Source organism: Bactrocera oleae, chromosome 2 (assembly GCF_042242935.1).
Source record: "Bactrocera oleae isolate idBacOlea1 chromosome 2, idBacOlea1, whole genome shotgun sequence".
Classification (NCBI taxonomy): Eukaryota; Metazoa; Arthropoda; class Insecta; order Diptera; family Tephritidae; genus Bactrocera; species Bactrocera oleae.
The window spans coordinates 82530476-82548632 of NC_091536.1; the positions used below are offsets into that span (position 1 = coordinate 82530476).

An 18157-nucleotide genomic window follows, 5' to 3' on the forward strand; every position below is an offset into this window, starting at 1 on the left:
TAAAGTCAGGTAAAAGTCAGAAATCATTATAAAGGAAATATTGGGGGCAGAGAAATGGGAGGGCTAATTGCATTAATTTTTGACATTGTGCAAGTATTGAGAACATATTTTCAAGCAATTTTATAAATATATAAATATAAACATATATATGGAGTGAAGTCAGCCGGATGTTTTAAAATCCTGAATATCAGTTACCATATATAAGATTAAAACAAGTTTTAGCCCGGTTGTATACATTTTAGGCACAACGCTCTCTCAATTTCATGAAAATAACTCCCACATTGGCCCATATACATATATGGTATAAAGTCATTTGGAAGAAAAGGGCTAAGGGAAGTATCACCCGATTCAACCTATTTTTGACACAAGCGTACATTATTATCAATAAAACATTTGCCCAGTATTTCAATAAAATATATCTTAGATTGATCAATATTTTCGGGAAAAAGTCAGCCATACCACCATCACCAGGGTTTACATATTTGGTATGTCGGGGCTTGAACAGTTTTGGTCCGATTTTGACAATTTATAGACTCGAGGAGGCATACCTCAAAGGCGCTATTTGTGCAAAGTATTATCCGAATATATTTATTAGTGCTTAATTTGTATACTGGAAAGTGAAAAAATTAGACGTGGTTGAATTCAGATTGCAGCCATTGCACAACGTTACATAGGATCGTCAGAATAATAATATATACCAAATTTGGTTAAAATTGGTCGTGTAGGTCCGAAGATATGTGATTTCACCTAAATGTGGACTCCTATAAAGCCCTCTTATATCGCCTTAGGTGTAAAATTTAATGTCTCTGGCGCATTTAGTTATTGATTTATCGCGCTTTTAGTAGGGGAGAGAACGGGGTTACATCCGATTTTATCCATTTTCACACTGTCAATGGGGGTGCTTATAGAAATTGTCTAAGCGAATTTGGTTATTGAAGCTTTAGTGGTTAAGGTCATATATATATTATACTAAACCTATTTGAGGGCGGGCCACGCCCATTTTTTTTAGTTTTTATTCCACAGGTGCCCTTTGCTACTGCAATCCCCCAAATAACAGGTTTATATTTTAATTTAGTGCTTAGTAATGACATTTTATAGGTTTTCGATTAATGGCGTTTTGTAGGCGTGGCAGTGGTGTGATTACGCCATTCTACAAATTCGTCCTCACCTTTTTGCCATGGAACACGTGTACAAGTTTTATTATGATATCTTAATTTTTACTTAAGTTATCGCTTGCACAGATGGATGGACAGACAGACGGACGGATAGACAGTCACCCGGATATCAACTCGTCTCTTCATCCTGATCATTTATATAACCCATTTATATGTATATTATATTATATATAACCCAATATCTATCTCGATGAGTTTTAAGGTATACAAACAACCGTTAGGTGAACAAAACTATTATACTCTGTAGCAACATGTTGCAAGAGTAAGTTTTAAGCGAGTGCTTAAAAATTAAGGAAAATAGTAGGCTATAAAAAAATTATTTTTAATTAAATTTTTAAATGGAAAAATTTTGTAATTTTGTAAAAATTAAGGTCTAGATACTTTTTGTCGTCAGGCCTCAAACCTAGGATATTTTAATTGAAATCAAAAAACGACTCGCAGTCAAAATTTGAGCATAATAGGTAAATATGCCACATAACTCTTGGCTTCCACATCATATATTTGAATCCCTTAGCCATTATTGTTCTAGCTGTTTCAAACTTGTTAACTTTGGTTAGTGACGATTACATATGAACTAAGAGCTAAGCAAATCTATAAATCCCAACTCGCTCCCTAAATAACTCAAAAGATCAAGCAACACAATTGTTCTCAAGAAAAAGCAAACTCTATTTTTTTGCTTATCTTCCTCACTCTGTGCTTTTTTGAAAAAATATGGTATGAGACGAAAATCCCAACTCCTTGACTAAGTTGCCAGAACGATCATGGGACATGCCTGTAAACAAATATGTATATCAATATAAATTTTAGTGGAGCATCAAATCTAATTTGGTTGTTATCCGAAGAAGACCCTTTTAAACCACCTTTAATCGCCTAATGAAATCATCTTCCAGCATTTAGAAACCTCTAGACGTTTTAGAACTATTATTTGTATAATCATACTCTCGCAACATGTTGCTACATAGTATAATAGTTTGTTCACCTGTGCCTGGCTCACAATGCAAATTCGTTAATAAATTGGTCAGAATAACTTAAATTGTCCTTACTAAGTTAAGTGAACTTAAGTTACTTTAACATCCTGCAACCGATATAAATAATATTTGAAATTTTTACTTTATTCAATATTGCTTTCTTTTTTTTTCAATGCAGGGTAAACCAATTCTACAGACAATTACGGATTGTCATTACGAATTCCAGTGGACGACAAACGTCATATGTCCCTCACATATGTGCACTTTTAATGAGGAGACATGCGAAATAATTAACGACGATATTAATTTCAATTACGAACTAAAAAAGGCGCTTTTCGCCGACGCTGGTCAAATAAAGGTAAGCTAATTTAAGCATAATAGCTAATTTTTGGCTGAACGTTGAGTTTTATTGTAATTAATTATAAATAAAATATTGCTGATGACATTTAATTTTTAATATACGTCTTTCTCTCACTCTCCTTTATGTATTTCCATTAGATTCTCAGCGGTAAAGATGCTTTTACACTCAACATTTGTGGAACTCATCGCAAAGCAGAAACTGATTACTCACAGGGTTTGGTGAATTTATTCTTCACTACAGAAGCGCCATGCGGTGAGTGGTCTACATATATTTGGTTATTTATTACAACAATTAAAAATGAAAAGGATGTGTATTTTTTTAAATATGTGCTATTTCTAAGAAAAATGTCACAGAAAGCTGTAAGAGACACGTTGATAAATTGGTGACTTTAAAGCTTTTGGTTAATTGCTATTGGGATGTTTTATATAATATTTTTGTAGTTGAACGAGCACAAGTTACTTCCAACATCCACCCACATAGCTAATCGTGACAGAAATGTGGATGCCTGTTTGAAGCACTAAAATCACTTTTCGGCTAAAAGTACCTAGTCAGTGATTAACGAAAATTATTTACTATTCTATGTCTGAATTTAGTTAAAATTAATTCACTTTCAAATCCTAAGTGAAACAGTTTCATTTATTTACCGCAACGTCGCTGGCAGATTTTTGTATCCGCTTTGCGAGTATTTTCCCGCAGTGTTTCTATGGAGTCAAGCGTATTTCACGTTTATCCGCTATTTAATTTTTCACATTTTACGTATGTGCCACTCATTCGTCTGTTTTTATATAATCTGTAAATCACATTAGAATTGGCAATTGTCCCGTTGCGCTTGTTTTGCCTTCTACGCTTATCTCGCTATTTCGCGCTTTGGCTTCCCCTACGGATATTATCGCGACTCATCCTAACTGCTATGCCAGCTTACATAAATAGCAGCACTTTCGCTAAATGCTCGCTTGCAAGTGAAATAAACGGTGCTCTAATAGCAACTGTTGTCTATATTTCGGCGCATTGGCGATGCAAATTTAGAAAGCGGCGGTGAAAATGTGAAAAAAAACACCCAAAATTGTTGCAAAATCTTTTGCGGAAGCTTTCTAAATTTTTTTAAAGTGAGATTAGGTGCTCAGACTAAGAAGTTACCACAGCTGTATCGTGGAACGCAAGGTGGAATCAGCTAGGTATTTTCTTCTCAAATGTCTAGCGTTTGCCAGACTGAAGTTGAAACATCTCGGTAGACACACCTTTAACGGCAGACTTTTCTTACAATATGAAAATTTGGAATATTTAAGCGAAAAATATTTTATTCTTTAAGCCAAGTTTTTGAAGTTTTTCCTTAAAAATTGTTTTACGCAGAAAATCTATATTGGCAGTCTTTAAATATTTTAAACTTACCTTCGTTCCTCTTGAAACACCATGTACGCCAACACACACATGCATACACTTTTTGTTGAGCGTTAAATAAAAACCACATTCTCCAGCCATGCTGCGAAGCGTTTTCTTGCATATGGAAGCCGGATGAGTGCATCGTCTTACTTCCGTTTTTCCGCGTCTCACTTTGCACTGTTCCCGGTCGCATCCTTGTTTGCAGTGCTATTTGGTTTTTGCTCTTATTGCAAGCTATGCCAAAACGGCGCTTCATTCGTCGCCATATGCGCTACAACTTTACCTCGCTTAGCTCCATCGCTGTTGCAGCACTGCAGCTCGGTAGTCAGTAAGCGGCATGCCAGTGTTGTTGTTGATTTTGGAAACCTATGCTAGACATACATACACTTTACGGTTTTTCTGCTCACCTTTTTGCAACATCGTTTGCAAAAACCAATACAAGAAAGTACCGAAAGCAGCAGGAATTTAAAAATGAAATCCGCCAGATAATGGAAAAAAACTTGCCTTGTTTCCGTGGTCTATGAATTTTTAATATGTCGACGACGGCTGCGGCAGGTCGGCGACAACTACGGGCTGTGATCCTACACACATATACAGTTGGTAAGAATTCCTGATACACTTCACGACATATGCTTCTCTTCATGTATTTTTCTTGAAATCTCTTCCATATACGAATTTTTGTTGGCATTATTATGCATTAAATAAATGATATTAATTTCGGATGAAATATCATCGTCTAATCTCGGGCGAAAATAAAAATATACCTTTTGTACTATAGAAGCTTCATTTAAACAGTTATTTGAAGTAAGGCAGGTGTTCTGGCAGAAAGCTGATCTCCAACTTCTTTTATACATAAAAAGTATAGGTGTTTGTATATATGAGAATAATAAGTCTGTTAAAATTAAAATAATACTCTACACCCATCTTTCATTGTACGTTTAAAACAGCGTTCTAATGCGATAATGATTTTTTTTTTTGCCAATATTCGAAACCTCTTTAAAAGTGTTTGAAACAGTTTTCTCCAATCTTTGTGGTTCCACAAACTTCGCACATTGTATTAGTGACATCAACGACAGCATTTAAGGCTGTAGCGCTGGCTTTCGTTTCCATCTCTTCTCTGTTGTGTCTGTGTCATAGTGTTTGCTATTACGCAGAAAAGCACTCAAGTTGGTATAGCCACTTTCATTGCTGTTGTCCGATTAAAAGTACAAATCTGAGGGATTTTCATTTTCATCATTTTCTTCTGTGCCGTCGTTTTGCTCTTCGCTATGTCTCGCGTTTACTTCTTCATGTATTACGCTTATCCCTCACTATTTAATTTTTCCCTACAATGTCTTTACGAGTATGGTACTCATATATTTTTAAGCAGATATTTTTTGAAAACATATTCCTTGTTGCTCCAGTGCCAAGGTGTATGCGACTTACCTTGTTAGTAAGGCAAAATAAAAATCTGTTCCTGGTGAAGCCTTTTAAAAGCACATTGCAGTTCTATATAAAAAATTAACTTATATTTAATCACACATATGAGAGAGAAATGCAAAGTCATCTCGCACATAAACAGCTTTCGACAATGAGACAAATTAATATGCAGATGACAGTTAAAGAGCAACAAGGGATTTTTCATATTTCTTATGTTTATCATTGCAAGCGAAACTCCCCAAAGATTCTATTCATTACATTAGCAATTAAAGAATAACTATTGTGTTTTTTTTCTACAACGCCAATGCATTTCAATTTCCCGAACTCCCACTTCGCATCCATTCCCTCTGAGTTGATGTGAGTGCGTTTCATTTTTGCTCTCTCAAGATATGTTTGCAATCTTAATGCTAACATATGTTAGGGAACGCAATAACTTTGAGATTACAGTTCGTTTCTAGTATGTTCTACTCGCATATTATATCTGGAAACTATTTCACCGGCATATAATACTTTACATACTCTTATGATTTTCGTATGATCTTGGATAGCTATGTTCAAACATTTCTATCAACGCTTGCATCACTGTCTAAATTTAGCGTACTACTGATGTACTATTTTTATTTTGTGTTAGACATTCTATTCAGTCTTCCTGGGCATACATTGTTTCAACTTGTGTCCGACACCGAAATTTACACATAGCTCTTTGCTTATATTTGTTGGCACCCTGTTATTTCTAAATCGTTTGTTTGCTTGTCTGAATATTGTTGTTTATAATTACAATTACTATTTTCCTTTGGCTGTGGGCTGTAATAAAAAATTGCGGTTGTTTGTAATTGCAACGCTTGTTCAAGGGCTCAGCCTCATCAACGCTCTATCCCATCAACGCCAGCTTTTGAACTATGGCACATGCAAATGAAAGTCGTTTCACTTTTGATTGACACATAAAAGCAAAAGTTTTGCCTTCAGTCACTCTCGTTGTTTGACTGTTTTGTAGAATTTTGGTTTTGGGACTCCTTTATGCGCTTTTGTTTCATACCAGCATATAGTTTTCTGTGGCGTTAACTTTTCAAATTGTTAGCCGTGCAGATAAGCGAAAACGACATAACACTCATAATAGATATTATTTAAAGAGGGCTAATATTTGGGATTTCAACAACTTTGTTGTTCTTGTTTGTTAAGTTTTTAGCAAATGTTTTCATTACAGTCCCTTTTGCATTAGGCTTAATAGCTATGCTATGTTGGTTGCTAATGTAAATTTCAAATATAAATTTGAAAATGACTTAAATCTTATATAAAATTTTTTTTCTCTCATTCTTATTTGTAATGTCGTCTCTTTCTTTCTCTCATTTCAGGCACCTCAAATGTTCAGCTGCGCCTAATTTGTAGTGGTGACACCAAGCGCATAATCAACTATGACAATGTGAGTACATTTTTCTGCACATCACTGTACTATTTCTCATATTATATAATATAAATAATTAATATGAGTTAAAATTTCAACAAAATTTTTAAGTGCGATTAATGTTGCTTCAAAGTAATATATGCCTACTTGCGTTAAATGACTCGAAGTAAATGAGATGGTTGGGTATGTGTATGTATTCGTATAAAACGTCAAAGTGCGCCATTAATTTTTACGTAACGAAAGTTGTTTAATTGAAAATACCAAGTAATGCCAAGCGCTGCTCTACTTGCTATCTAAAAGTCAAGAGGGTTTCGCGCGTATTTCGGCGACGTGGTACGTGAATCGGAAAGTATATTCATACTGCTATATAAAATTCTTAGCTTATGATAAAATATCTCAATAAATCATGAGCGTTCATACTTGTTATTCTGAATTAATTTGGATACATTTTTGGAAACTCTTTGCTGATAATAATTTCATTAAAGGAAGTTTGAAAGCATATTAGTAATTCTGTTAACTTTTTATTACTTATTGTTAATGTGTTTCTTGATTTATGATATACTAAGTATCTCATTCACTATATTAGATTTTATCGATTTGAGATAAATTCCGTAAAGCTCACTCTTTACTTATCCTTCAAAATTAAAGTCCAGATATTTACTGCAGAATCCTTCTTCAGAGCTCCATATAATGTTATGCAAAGGGGCTTTTGTGTTAGATTTTAAGTAGATGTATTTTTTTTGTTGCTGTAGCAGCATAAAATGTTCGTATACATAGATGACAGTGTGCTCAAGTGTCAGTGACATGATGATTCACGATATTTAGCGAATGACCTACGCAATTGTAGAGATAATTGACGATTTCGTTTAGGCCGATACTATCAATGTAAATTACTAAGGCACAATAGATCACAGGTCGCGGTGCATACCTCAATATTAATATAATATATCAAATTCATACAATACATATCGGTTATACCACTACATACTGTCGATGTCGACTCGCTTTTATCTAATCTGTACAAAAATTTTTTGGTCCAGGTGTTTTTTGTAACAGAGATTCCCTTAGTGCCATACTAAATTCTAAACATAGGTGCACTTGGATTGCCAAATGAGTTACTATCCCGAAAGTTATAACATATATCGCAGCCATTTTTATATTTCTCTGATGTTCCCACTTGTATTAGTCCGCTGTAAAAGCCAATTGCGATTGATTATGAATTTCAAAAAAATTTTAGTTTTGCAGTTTAGTTTCTGCTCAAATATAAACGAGACTGGCTCAATAAAACAAAAACGGTTAATTATTCTTCAATATTTATTTTATCCCCTTCAAAATAGTCACCATTAGAGGCGATACACATATCCAATCTTCATAACACTTCTGGTAGGCCGCTTTAGGTATGGCTTTCAGTTCCTTCTTCGAATTCTCTTTTATGACTTCAATCGACTGAAAATGCTTTCCACGAAGCGGCAATTTGAGTTTAGGGAAAAGAAAAAAGTCACGTTGTTTTTGGTCAAATAATCGCGTACAAGACGAGACGTATGAGCTGGATTTTGGAACAAGTCGAGCAGACACACGTCTCATGCCCAAAACATCGTGAATAATGCTATGAGCAGATCCATTTGATATGTTGAGCTCACTAGCTATCTCTTTTTCAGTCACACGACGATTTTCCAACACAATTTTCTTTACTTTTTCGACGTTTTCTTTGTTTATTGACGTTGCTCGACGACGATCATGGGGCAAGTTCTCCAGCGATGTACCGCCGTCCTTGAACGACTTATACCAATCAAAAATACGTGCACGTGATAGGCAAGACTCCCCATATGCCTTCTGCAACATTTTCATTGCGTCCGTCGCACTTATTCCATTGGAATAACAAAATTTCAAACAAACACTTTTTGCTCAACGTTAATTTCCATAGTAAAATTCGAAAAACACACTCGAGGTTGACTTGTTTATAGTGCCGTAAAAAAAAATTATGTGACAGATCGCGCTCAAATTTGACATGTAAACATATAACAGTCCTGCCAACATAAGCAAAAAAAAGTATGGCCATATGTCATGTCCTTGTCGAGTTATGGATAAAGTTTCGTTTAAAAAAATCGATCCGATCTCCCGGTAACATGAGCGTATTTGTAAGCATTTTTTAATTTAGTGTAAACGGCTTCCAAAAGTTTTTTTCTCGAATCGATGTTTTCAGAGTTGTCTTAAAATTTTCACACGACCGTGGTAGATATATTTGTCAGATAATGATAAAAGAAATAAGATTTTTGAGAGTAATTTATGAGCCATTCGATAGTTTAAATAAAAAAAAGTTGATTTATTTTGCGAAGCCAAGATTTTGTCGAAAATCAAAATTTCGACTAGATCTTTGATCATTACTTGTGTTCATCTGGATATTATTGGATTTGAGATAATTTGAAGCTGAAAAATCTTCCTCATCGCCAGACATCTATGTTCGAAGGTACTCTAGGATCAAGGAAATCTAAAAATGTTTCTAAATCAATCGAAAATTATTAAAGTACATTGAATTCTCTAAATGTACATTATTTATATTTATGCATTATATAAAATGCCTCTACAAAAAAAAAAAAAATCATAAAAAACCTGTTTTTTAAATGCAAGAAAATCAACCCCTTAATGCGGATTAAGGTCCTGATTGAATGTTTCATATACGAATCCATCAAAGTAGTAAAAGACTCGTAATCCATCCGTACCCTTTAGGATTGAGGGTAAAGTTAAATGATGTTATTATTGATATTAAGGGAATTCTGATAAATTTAAAAATGTTACCATTTACGGTTGTAATTTGTTGCCTTACCAATATCAATAATAACTAATACCAATGCAATTCCCTAGGAGTATATGCGACCCTATTACGAATGCACACATAATTAACTCCGCTCCCCCTTTTTGAAACTCTGTTGAAATATTTCCCCTCAATGCCGCACTTCCAGTGACTTTCGTGTATAAGTTACCCTCGTATATGCAAATGTGCGTGTATAAATGCACTTCTAAATCATTGCAAAAGTGTTTTAGTTGTATTAAGTGTAATAGCAATGAAATGAGTTGTTGCAGCAATAGCGAAAGTTGCACATTGCATTGGTGTTGCTGGCGATGGTGAAGGCGTGAGTTTTGTAGCGTCGAAAAGTTGGTGTTAGTTTTCGTGTTTTCGCGTTGCTTGCGGCCTTACTGCTGCATATCGCGCGATTGTGGCCCTCGACACTCGTATTGTTGTGGCCTCATTGTTGTTGCTCTTGCCGTACACGCTCAAGATATGCGGTGGTGCTCTCAAAGTTCCACTGGTGGTTAATGTGTTATTGTTGTTGTTGTGCGGTATGTTGTTAAATTAGTATGCGTGCCCATCGTACGACAAGTGCGGTGAATTTCACGCGAGTGTGTGCTTGTGTGTGTGCGTGCTCGCGTGGATGCTATACTTCTGCATATGTGGGTGTGTGCCGGTGTTTCTGGTCATGTTTTTGGCCATGTTTGCCAATCTGTTGCAATCCACTTATGTTGGCAAGAATTATTTATGTGGCAAGTTGTAATGTTATTGCAACAGCGATACTTCGCACTAGGCGTCTAAGTGTTAGTGTTGTTCTTTATTTAGTCAGTTATTTTGACCTTTCAAAGTTACCCAACTAGTAGTTGTTATTTATTTCTATTAAGATATGCGCTTGGATAGAGAAATTCGTGGAAATTTCTCGCGCTTCTACATTTCGGCTGCTACCGGATGTGAATATTTTACCACAATTTCCTTAAAAGCAATTTGAGTAGAGAATTTACTAACAAAGTTCTCACTGTCACAATTTTTGTTCATTTTAAGCAAATATAATTTATGTTCTACAATTTATGCTTGCAAATGTTACAATCTTTCGAAACTTTTTTCGCTTTGCGTTTGCATTCAAAACATTTATTTCTACAAGTTCATATTTTAAGACCAAAACATTGTATCACAGCATTTTTTTGTGAGTGTCGAATAGTATAATATATCTTTTGGGTCTAAATTTCTTCTGTAAAACTTATTATAACTCTCAATGAAAGCTCTCAAAAAAAAAAAAGTTCCGAACCTGACACATAATGACTATGTTCGATTTGCCAGGCATTAGGGAGTAGCGCACCAAACAAATTAGCACAGTTACTCAAATAGTCTGTCAGCACTTGTTATGCAAGCTTGCGCTAGCATGTTCTCTAAAGCAGGCGTGACACTTCTTTTTTGGTGGCAAAGCGTTTCCCTTCATCGAAAAAACATTTTAATAATACGTGGTTTTCTAGTAGAGTCCTGTCTTGCGTTTTCTATAAACATTGATACCTTATTTCCAATCGTAAGTATTTAAGTATTCACAACAAGAAAAAACGTTAAATTCGGCTGAACCGAAGCTATAATACCCTTCACAGTAACATTTTTTGTTGCACAAAAGGTATAAAAAGATCTTTATCTTGATTTTGATCGGTTAGTTTGTATGACAGCTACAAGTATATGCTATAGTGAACCGATCTAAACAATTTCTTCGGAGACTACAAGTACCGTCACTTTGCACAATAATCCGTGACAAATTTCGCGAAAATATCTTGTCAAACAAAATAGTTTTTCTCCAAAACTTGAGTCCGATCGTTCAGTTAATCTGCCAGCTATTTGCTATAGTCGTTCGATCTGGGGAATTTATTCAGATATTGTATCTTGTCAATGCTGATTCCGATCGTACAGTTTGTATGGATGCCATATCATATAGTGGTCCGATATCGGCGGGGGTCTGACACATTAGCAGCTTATTGGAAGAGAAATGGATGCATGCAAAATATCAGATTGATATCTCCAAAACTGAGGCACTATTTTGCGAAACGGAACTTTTTAGCATTTAAAATTATGGTTATACCACTTCAGTGAAGTATTATCAAATCTACATAACTTTTTTGCTACTTTCACATATAAAATTTTTGATAACAGAACAGCAGTAAAAGATAGCGAGGAGGTAAATGGCGAATCGAAGATGCCTAATAGTATGATTGGTTATATAGTACAAGCTCTCGCCTAACATATGAGGGATAAAATGTATATACTTACATATGTACATATGTACAAGTATGTATGTACTTAAGTATCGTCATTAAATAAAATAATTTACAGTTCATGCTACATGTGATTTTCACATCATTCGGTATAACGTTCATTACGTATACCGTTAGCTGGTTGGGTGACTGATGTGACTTAAAGCGTAGTGTTAATAAAAGGTATAAAGAGAGAACAATAATAAAGAAAGAAAAGGAAAAGGGAAAAAGAAAGGAAAAGAAAAAGTTAGAAAAACATAAGCGAGGATAAAAGAAAGAAACTTAGTGAAAAAAAGACGAATGTTGAGTGCCCCCTCAATGGCACATATGGCATTAGGGTGTACTATGAAGTTGAGTGCTTTCGGCGTTGTTGCGTCTATTGCTTCAGATTCTTAGCCGTTTTATCCCCTTGGCGACAACACACAAACATGCCCCATATGCGTTGCTGTATTATCGCAAACAAAATATTTTTTTTGTTTTATTTGTTTTTCTTGCCACAAATGTTGTTATCTTTATTGTTCTACAGTGTGTTTACTGATTCCCTATTTCTGGTGACATGTGTGTGTATGAGTGTGGAGCTGTGTTCACATGTACTTTATGCGTCTACTGCGGTGTATAAGAAAACTTTGTACTCGTGTTGGTTTACTCAACTAGAAATGAAATCAGCGTGAATACAAAGAAAACATCAACAGCGCTCTCACAAACGCGTTCACCTTGCTGCCGCTGCCGCTGCCACAGCTACAAAAAACTTAAATGCAAAGTCGTGAAAGATAGCGTGGCGTTAGCCTTGAAAACCGCCTGCTTGAGTGTATTGAATGTGTTATGTAAGTACACATGGATTGTGAAGATGCGAGTAAAAGCAGGCAAAAATCAAAGCAAAGTAAATGCATGTGTTTGTATATATGTATTAATATTCGTGATATGTATATTTAAGTATGTGTTACTTAAACCATGGGATAATGCATGCAAGAAAAATTTAAGGTTATGTCACATCAAGCTTTGTGAAGTTATAATTTTTTGTTTAAGCAGCATTTGCTGTGTTTGCGCTGAAAAGTATACTTTTCTTTTGATTTCCAAGTCGGTTTGTTGTCTTAGTTGTAGCGAGTATAACACAGTATGCCGTTGTTGCCTGTGAAGCGGTTCAAATATTTGATATAGATTTTGTATAGGATTGTAGTAAGAGCAATCTTTGCTCATGAACTGAATGCATTTATAATGTTGCAGTTATTTTTCTTGTGATGAATTGTATTGATATGGAAAACTTGATTTTGATTTCACCTGAAGATTAACAGCTTTTGTCATTTTTGTTGTAAGAAATTCTCATTTAATTTTTATTTTTAACATCTGAGAGCTTTTTAGAGCGTTTTTTCAAGTGCGAACAGTCTTAAAATATTTTCAATGGAAATGCCGTTTTTTATTTGTAATTTGTAATAATAAAAGTTTTAAGAATTTATTATTGAACTTGAAATATATTTCTCTTCTTACATTGGTATAACTGATTTTTTGGTTTTCTTTCATAGCTGCCACGACTTAGTTGTATTTATTATTATCAAGGATATACGTATATTGGTATAAAATTCCTAAAATGTTTCTATTCACATATATATAATCTTTCAAAAAAAAAAGAAAAAGTGTATATTATTTTGATCCCACTTTATTGATTTTATTTACAAAAATTCGCATATTTTTGGTTTGGTGTTTCTAAAATATTAGTATAAAAATGCTTAAACTACCCTACCTATTACACTCCCATACATATTTATATACATACACACATAAAATACTTGTTATTGTCTTGTTACTTTCATTCTACAACAAATGCTTTTCTGCAGCTTTGTTTGAATATTCTTCCTTGGTTACTGTTGAGACGGTTATTGTTGCTGGCTAGTCTTCCTATTTACTTCATGTATCCCTATTCTTATGTGTTCTTATTGTTGCTAACAATGTAAGTGTTTTTTTTTTAACTTAACAAGTTATTATTGTTATTGTTGCTCTTTTGTTATTCGAAATCCATACACAAATGCTAACCACGCGTCAATAAACTCACACAAATATTTGCTAAAGATATGCAAGCTTTCAATGTTTTTTAAATTCTATGGAAGTTCTCTTATCCGCCATCTTACTCCTTCTAAGGTTAGACTCTTGGAAGAGTATTGGTTAACTTATATACGTACACTTACTTCTTTTACTTTTTTACAGTTAGCTACAATATAAATTAAATGCTGAAGTGTAATGAGTCAGTGCTTTTATTAAACCCTTCAGGATTTATTATTCAATTTAGTTGGACAGAAATACGAGTGAGTGAAGCTCTTACTAAGTAGTTCGCGAGAAATCTTGACAACCGACTTTCGAGAAAAACGTGTTTAAAGTTTTAAGTGACTATATATCTGACCTCGAGTGCGCAACTTCTCAAAGTCCAAAATCTCCAAAAATACTACCGATTTCAACTTGAAAATTTGGGACAATATTCTAGAGATGTTATAGTATTAAATAAGACAATGTCGGAGGCTCTATAAATTATATGCATATATAAATGATCAGCGTAACGAACCATATTGGTGCGTCTGTTGTCAATCACTCAGTTTTTGAGATATCAATCTGAAATTTTGTACATGCCTTTCTCTTTCAAAGGAGGTGCTGATATGTCGCAAGCGCCGATATCCGACCACTATAAGATATAATTAATCGGTCAAAATTCAGTATTTATATTGAAAACTTTTTTATTGAGCAAGTTATCCTCACAAAATTCGGCACAGATTTTTGTCCAAGGTAACGCCACAATCTCCGAGGACCTCAATAGCAGATAGCTGCCATACAAACTGCCTTTCATTAAGATGTTCAAACTTGAAACAGTTTCTTTGATATTTTGTAGTTATTAAACAATATACAAACATTAAAAAAAATCATATTCAACGGTGCGCATTTGACCGGATACAATTTCAATTTCAATCGCACCGATGACGAAAGGTCAAACCCACTTTTCCCCAAAAAATGTTACTCAGCCACACAAAATACTATTATGCCATAAGTTCAACACAAATCTTCAAGTAACAAATTTGACGGTTGCCTGTACTTCTACTTGTATTTATGTCTTAAAGTGTGTGTGTTTGTAACACACACATCAAGTAGTTGCGTGAATGGCTAGTCGAAAACGCACGAAACATGTTATACATAACCATCCAATCAGCTAACCAACCAAAAATACATATAATGAGAAAATGTTAAATCAACGAGACAAAAGAGAAAAAAATAACTAAATGTAAGTTTCTTTGCTGTGTGCGGTTGCGTTGATGCCGTCTACGAATCTTTTGACCGTCGTCTTTGTAAAGAACGGAAGCTGTCATTACGTGTACATCCCGTCTGCTTCGCCGTCTTCATTCATTTGTACGTCCTCTTGAATGCTATCGGATATTGTCGCCGCTGTAAACCTGGCCAAGATGGCTGAGATAACGATGGATGGAGCGAAAGTAAAGTGCAGTCGAGTGTGTAAAATGTTATCGCACACAAAACATCAAATTTCATACATCATAAAACATATTGGCTTAAGAAGTAACAATTTCACAACTGACAAACAGACCCTACAAAATACACGCACACAGCAACCGCACTATTTGTGTTATATAATATGTAAGCAGTGAACCCACTTGGCCAAATTTGCCATGTTTAATAATAATCCGGAAAAGAATTAAAAAATATTTATTTGGAGTAAACTCTTTGTTAAAATATATCATAGATCAAACTATATAAGTTAATCTTTGATAACTTTGATAGTGCTCTAAAACTAAATATATTTTTTACTCGCCTGCGACACCACTTCGAGAAATGTATAGGATTTGATGGGGTCGCTACTACCATCGATTCATTTCTGAGAACTTGTCCATCTAGTCCACAGTGGTCTAAAAATGAATTATTTAAATGACAATCACGGATCTAGAATGCTCCTTGATATAAGTCTTATATTTTTATTCTCGGGATGCGCAATAATTATATCGTGCTGTAAAAAGACTAAATTTTTCATTGTGCTCTATAAAATTATGTTAGTGGATTCAGAATAATGTTATCTGTAAATTTTACCTAAAAAAACTACATAAAATTGGTTGTTGGACTTCGGCATAGTGGGTGTTGAGCATTGTGACACCCTTCTCTATTTTTGGGACGAGTTCGTTAAGGAACTTTTTAAATCATATTTTATATTTGTACTTTTTATATTGTTGGCAACCCTTCGTCAGAAAATATTTAAATAAAATTTGTATTATTATTTCCAAAAAGCTTACTGAAGTTCCTTACTTTTGCCATACATTGCATTCTATCTATCCCGAAACATTCGTGAAGGCCTCTTTAAATTTTTATGCTTTTTGCGAGTATTCAATAATATAATTGATTAGTGGCAACTCTATTAGAAAATATGTTCAAGTTCTAGATTTCTATTGTATTTCTTTTTCCTTGCTTTGGTTCGTCAATAACTAGTTCTTCGTTCAATAATTTATTTTCAAGTACACACACACAATGTTTTTTTGTCTGCATATTTTGTTTCTACGTTTCTTTTTTTTAATTTTTTCCATCGCAGGGAAAAAAGCTAAGTTCGTTTTTCCAAAAAATAAAATTGGTTCGACCAAGATCAACTTTCAACTTTTTTTTTATCTATTCTATTAATTTTGCTCTTCCTTGTATAAGCGGACACTGTGCTGAGAGAAATATAAAATAAGAAGCAAATGGAGAATATTTGGTTTATTGGGACTTCTCCTTAAGTTTGTATGTCCGTGGTCATTTCAGTTGCCAGCATCTGTCCAACAATCAGATTGGAGTAGCTGACTAAAACACATCTTCTCGCTGACTGTGACAACAGCAACAATTTGCACAAACAATAAGGTGACAGTAATAAAAATGGTGGAGCAAGACGAGGCGAGCAAATTGAACTGAAATGCCAGTTATTTCGGCTTTTGCAGTAAATACTTTTTGAAGCATTTTGCCTTCAAAATGTGTATGAAACAATGGCAGTCATAAAAACTCTAGCGACTTTAGCATATTAAAATAAAAGAGAGCCCTAAAACATACTAGAAAAGGAAGCAAAAAAAAAGAAAGGAAAGAAAAGGCATATTCCTTCACATTTCCTTCTAGTCTACGCGACGCAATGCCTTTACAAAACGATGTGCTTATCAACACCGAAGCATCACGGCCCGTGTCTCAACTTGTAAATTGTGAGGTGAGGCTTAAAAAAGGACACGCAAGCTTTTCGCAAATTCGAAGTCGGTTGAAAATGTCGAGCCAGGCGGGCATACAAAATGGAAATATAGCTTTTGGTATTAATTTGAGGCTGAAGAAGACACAGCAGCAGTTGAAAGAAATTATGCCGTGAGTCTTTCACTTCGCTGCTTACAGAGCTTCATGATATTCCGAAAGCAACGAGAGGTAAATATAATTCAAAAGCAGTGCAATGCAAAAAGGAAGTGAGAGACAATGATGCACAACGTCGAGCAGACTTCAGAAAATGTTCACAAAGAGTGACTGCTCACAACCGCTAGAACTTTTCTTATGAACCTAGGAAAATATTACAGCATAATAATAACAAAAGAGGAACCTTAAAGAAGCTAAATCAAAATCGAAAATCTAAAAGCTCTTTCACAACGCGGACAAACGCAGCGAGTGCGCAGAGAGCAAAGACAGTGTCTTTCATTGTAAAAAAAAAGCGCATAAAACAGAGGCGGCCATAAGTAGCTTTTAACAACAACTTAAGTAGAATCAGTTTTTTTTTTCACTCAAGGAAGTAATGAAGCCAGCAACGAACAGTCGACAGATAGCAGCGAATTACAAACTCCTCCAGAGGAAGTAGGTTGTTGGCGCTTGTTGGTGCCGATTGGCAGCGTGTCTGACAGTCAGTCAAAGCTACGAATAAGCCGATAGCAAGGAAACACATATTTGAGGCAGAAATCAAAATAGTGAACTTTCTGCTTCTGCTTGCGTGTTTAATAAGCCAAAGGCTAAGTGGTATTAGAGCAGACAGCGTGGCGCTGAAGTGTTGTAGTGTGCGGTATGTGGTGCAAGTGAGCATATTTTGCTAAGTGCACACTTATGAGTGTTGGCGGCTATGCGTGAGTTCTCACGCAATTTCTTAAAAAGGCGTTTCGTAGGCGAAGCACGTGCCAAGCGCATAGAACGATTATCGATATGCCTTTTTTTCTATATTGATGTTAGTGTTGTTTTCTCTGAGCGCTTTTGTGTTGGGAAACAGGTGCTTAGTTTACTAACGCAAATGTGAATATATATATATATATATATATATATATACTATACCTACATATATATTAATATATAGCATATTCTATAAAAATGAAAGTACAATCTTGTTAAGAAGATTATTTTCTCCAGAAGCTATCTTTATTTGTTATCAAACATACTGAAT

The 18157-nt window shown here is 34.7% G+C and overlaps 1 protein-coding gene across 1 annotated transcript in view; it reads left to right on the forward strand.

Annotated features, from left to right (window-relative positions):
* Lerp (lysosomal enzyme receptor protein) overlaps positions 1 to 18157 on the forward strand; it is a 115523-nt gene that overhangs the window by 42500 nt on the left and 54866 nt on the right. Inside the window, exons 12-14 of the mRNA XM_070105864.1 lie at positions 2322 to 2501; positions 2642 to 2756; positions 6656 to 6723. Coding sequence (XP_069961965.1) covers positions 2322 to 2501; positions 2642 to 2756; positions 6656 to 6723 — 363 coding nt within the window. The remainder of the gene's footprint in view (positions 1 to 2321; positions 2502 to 2641; positions 2757 to 6655; positions 6724 to 18157) is intronic.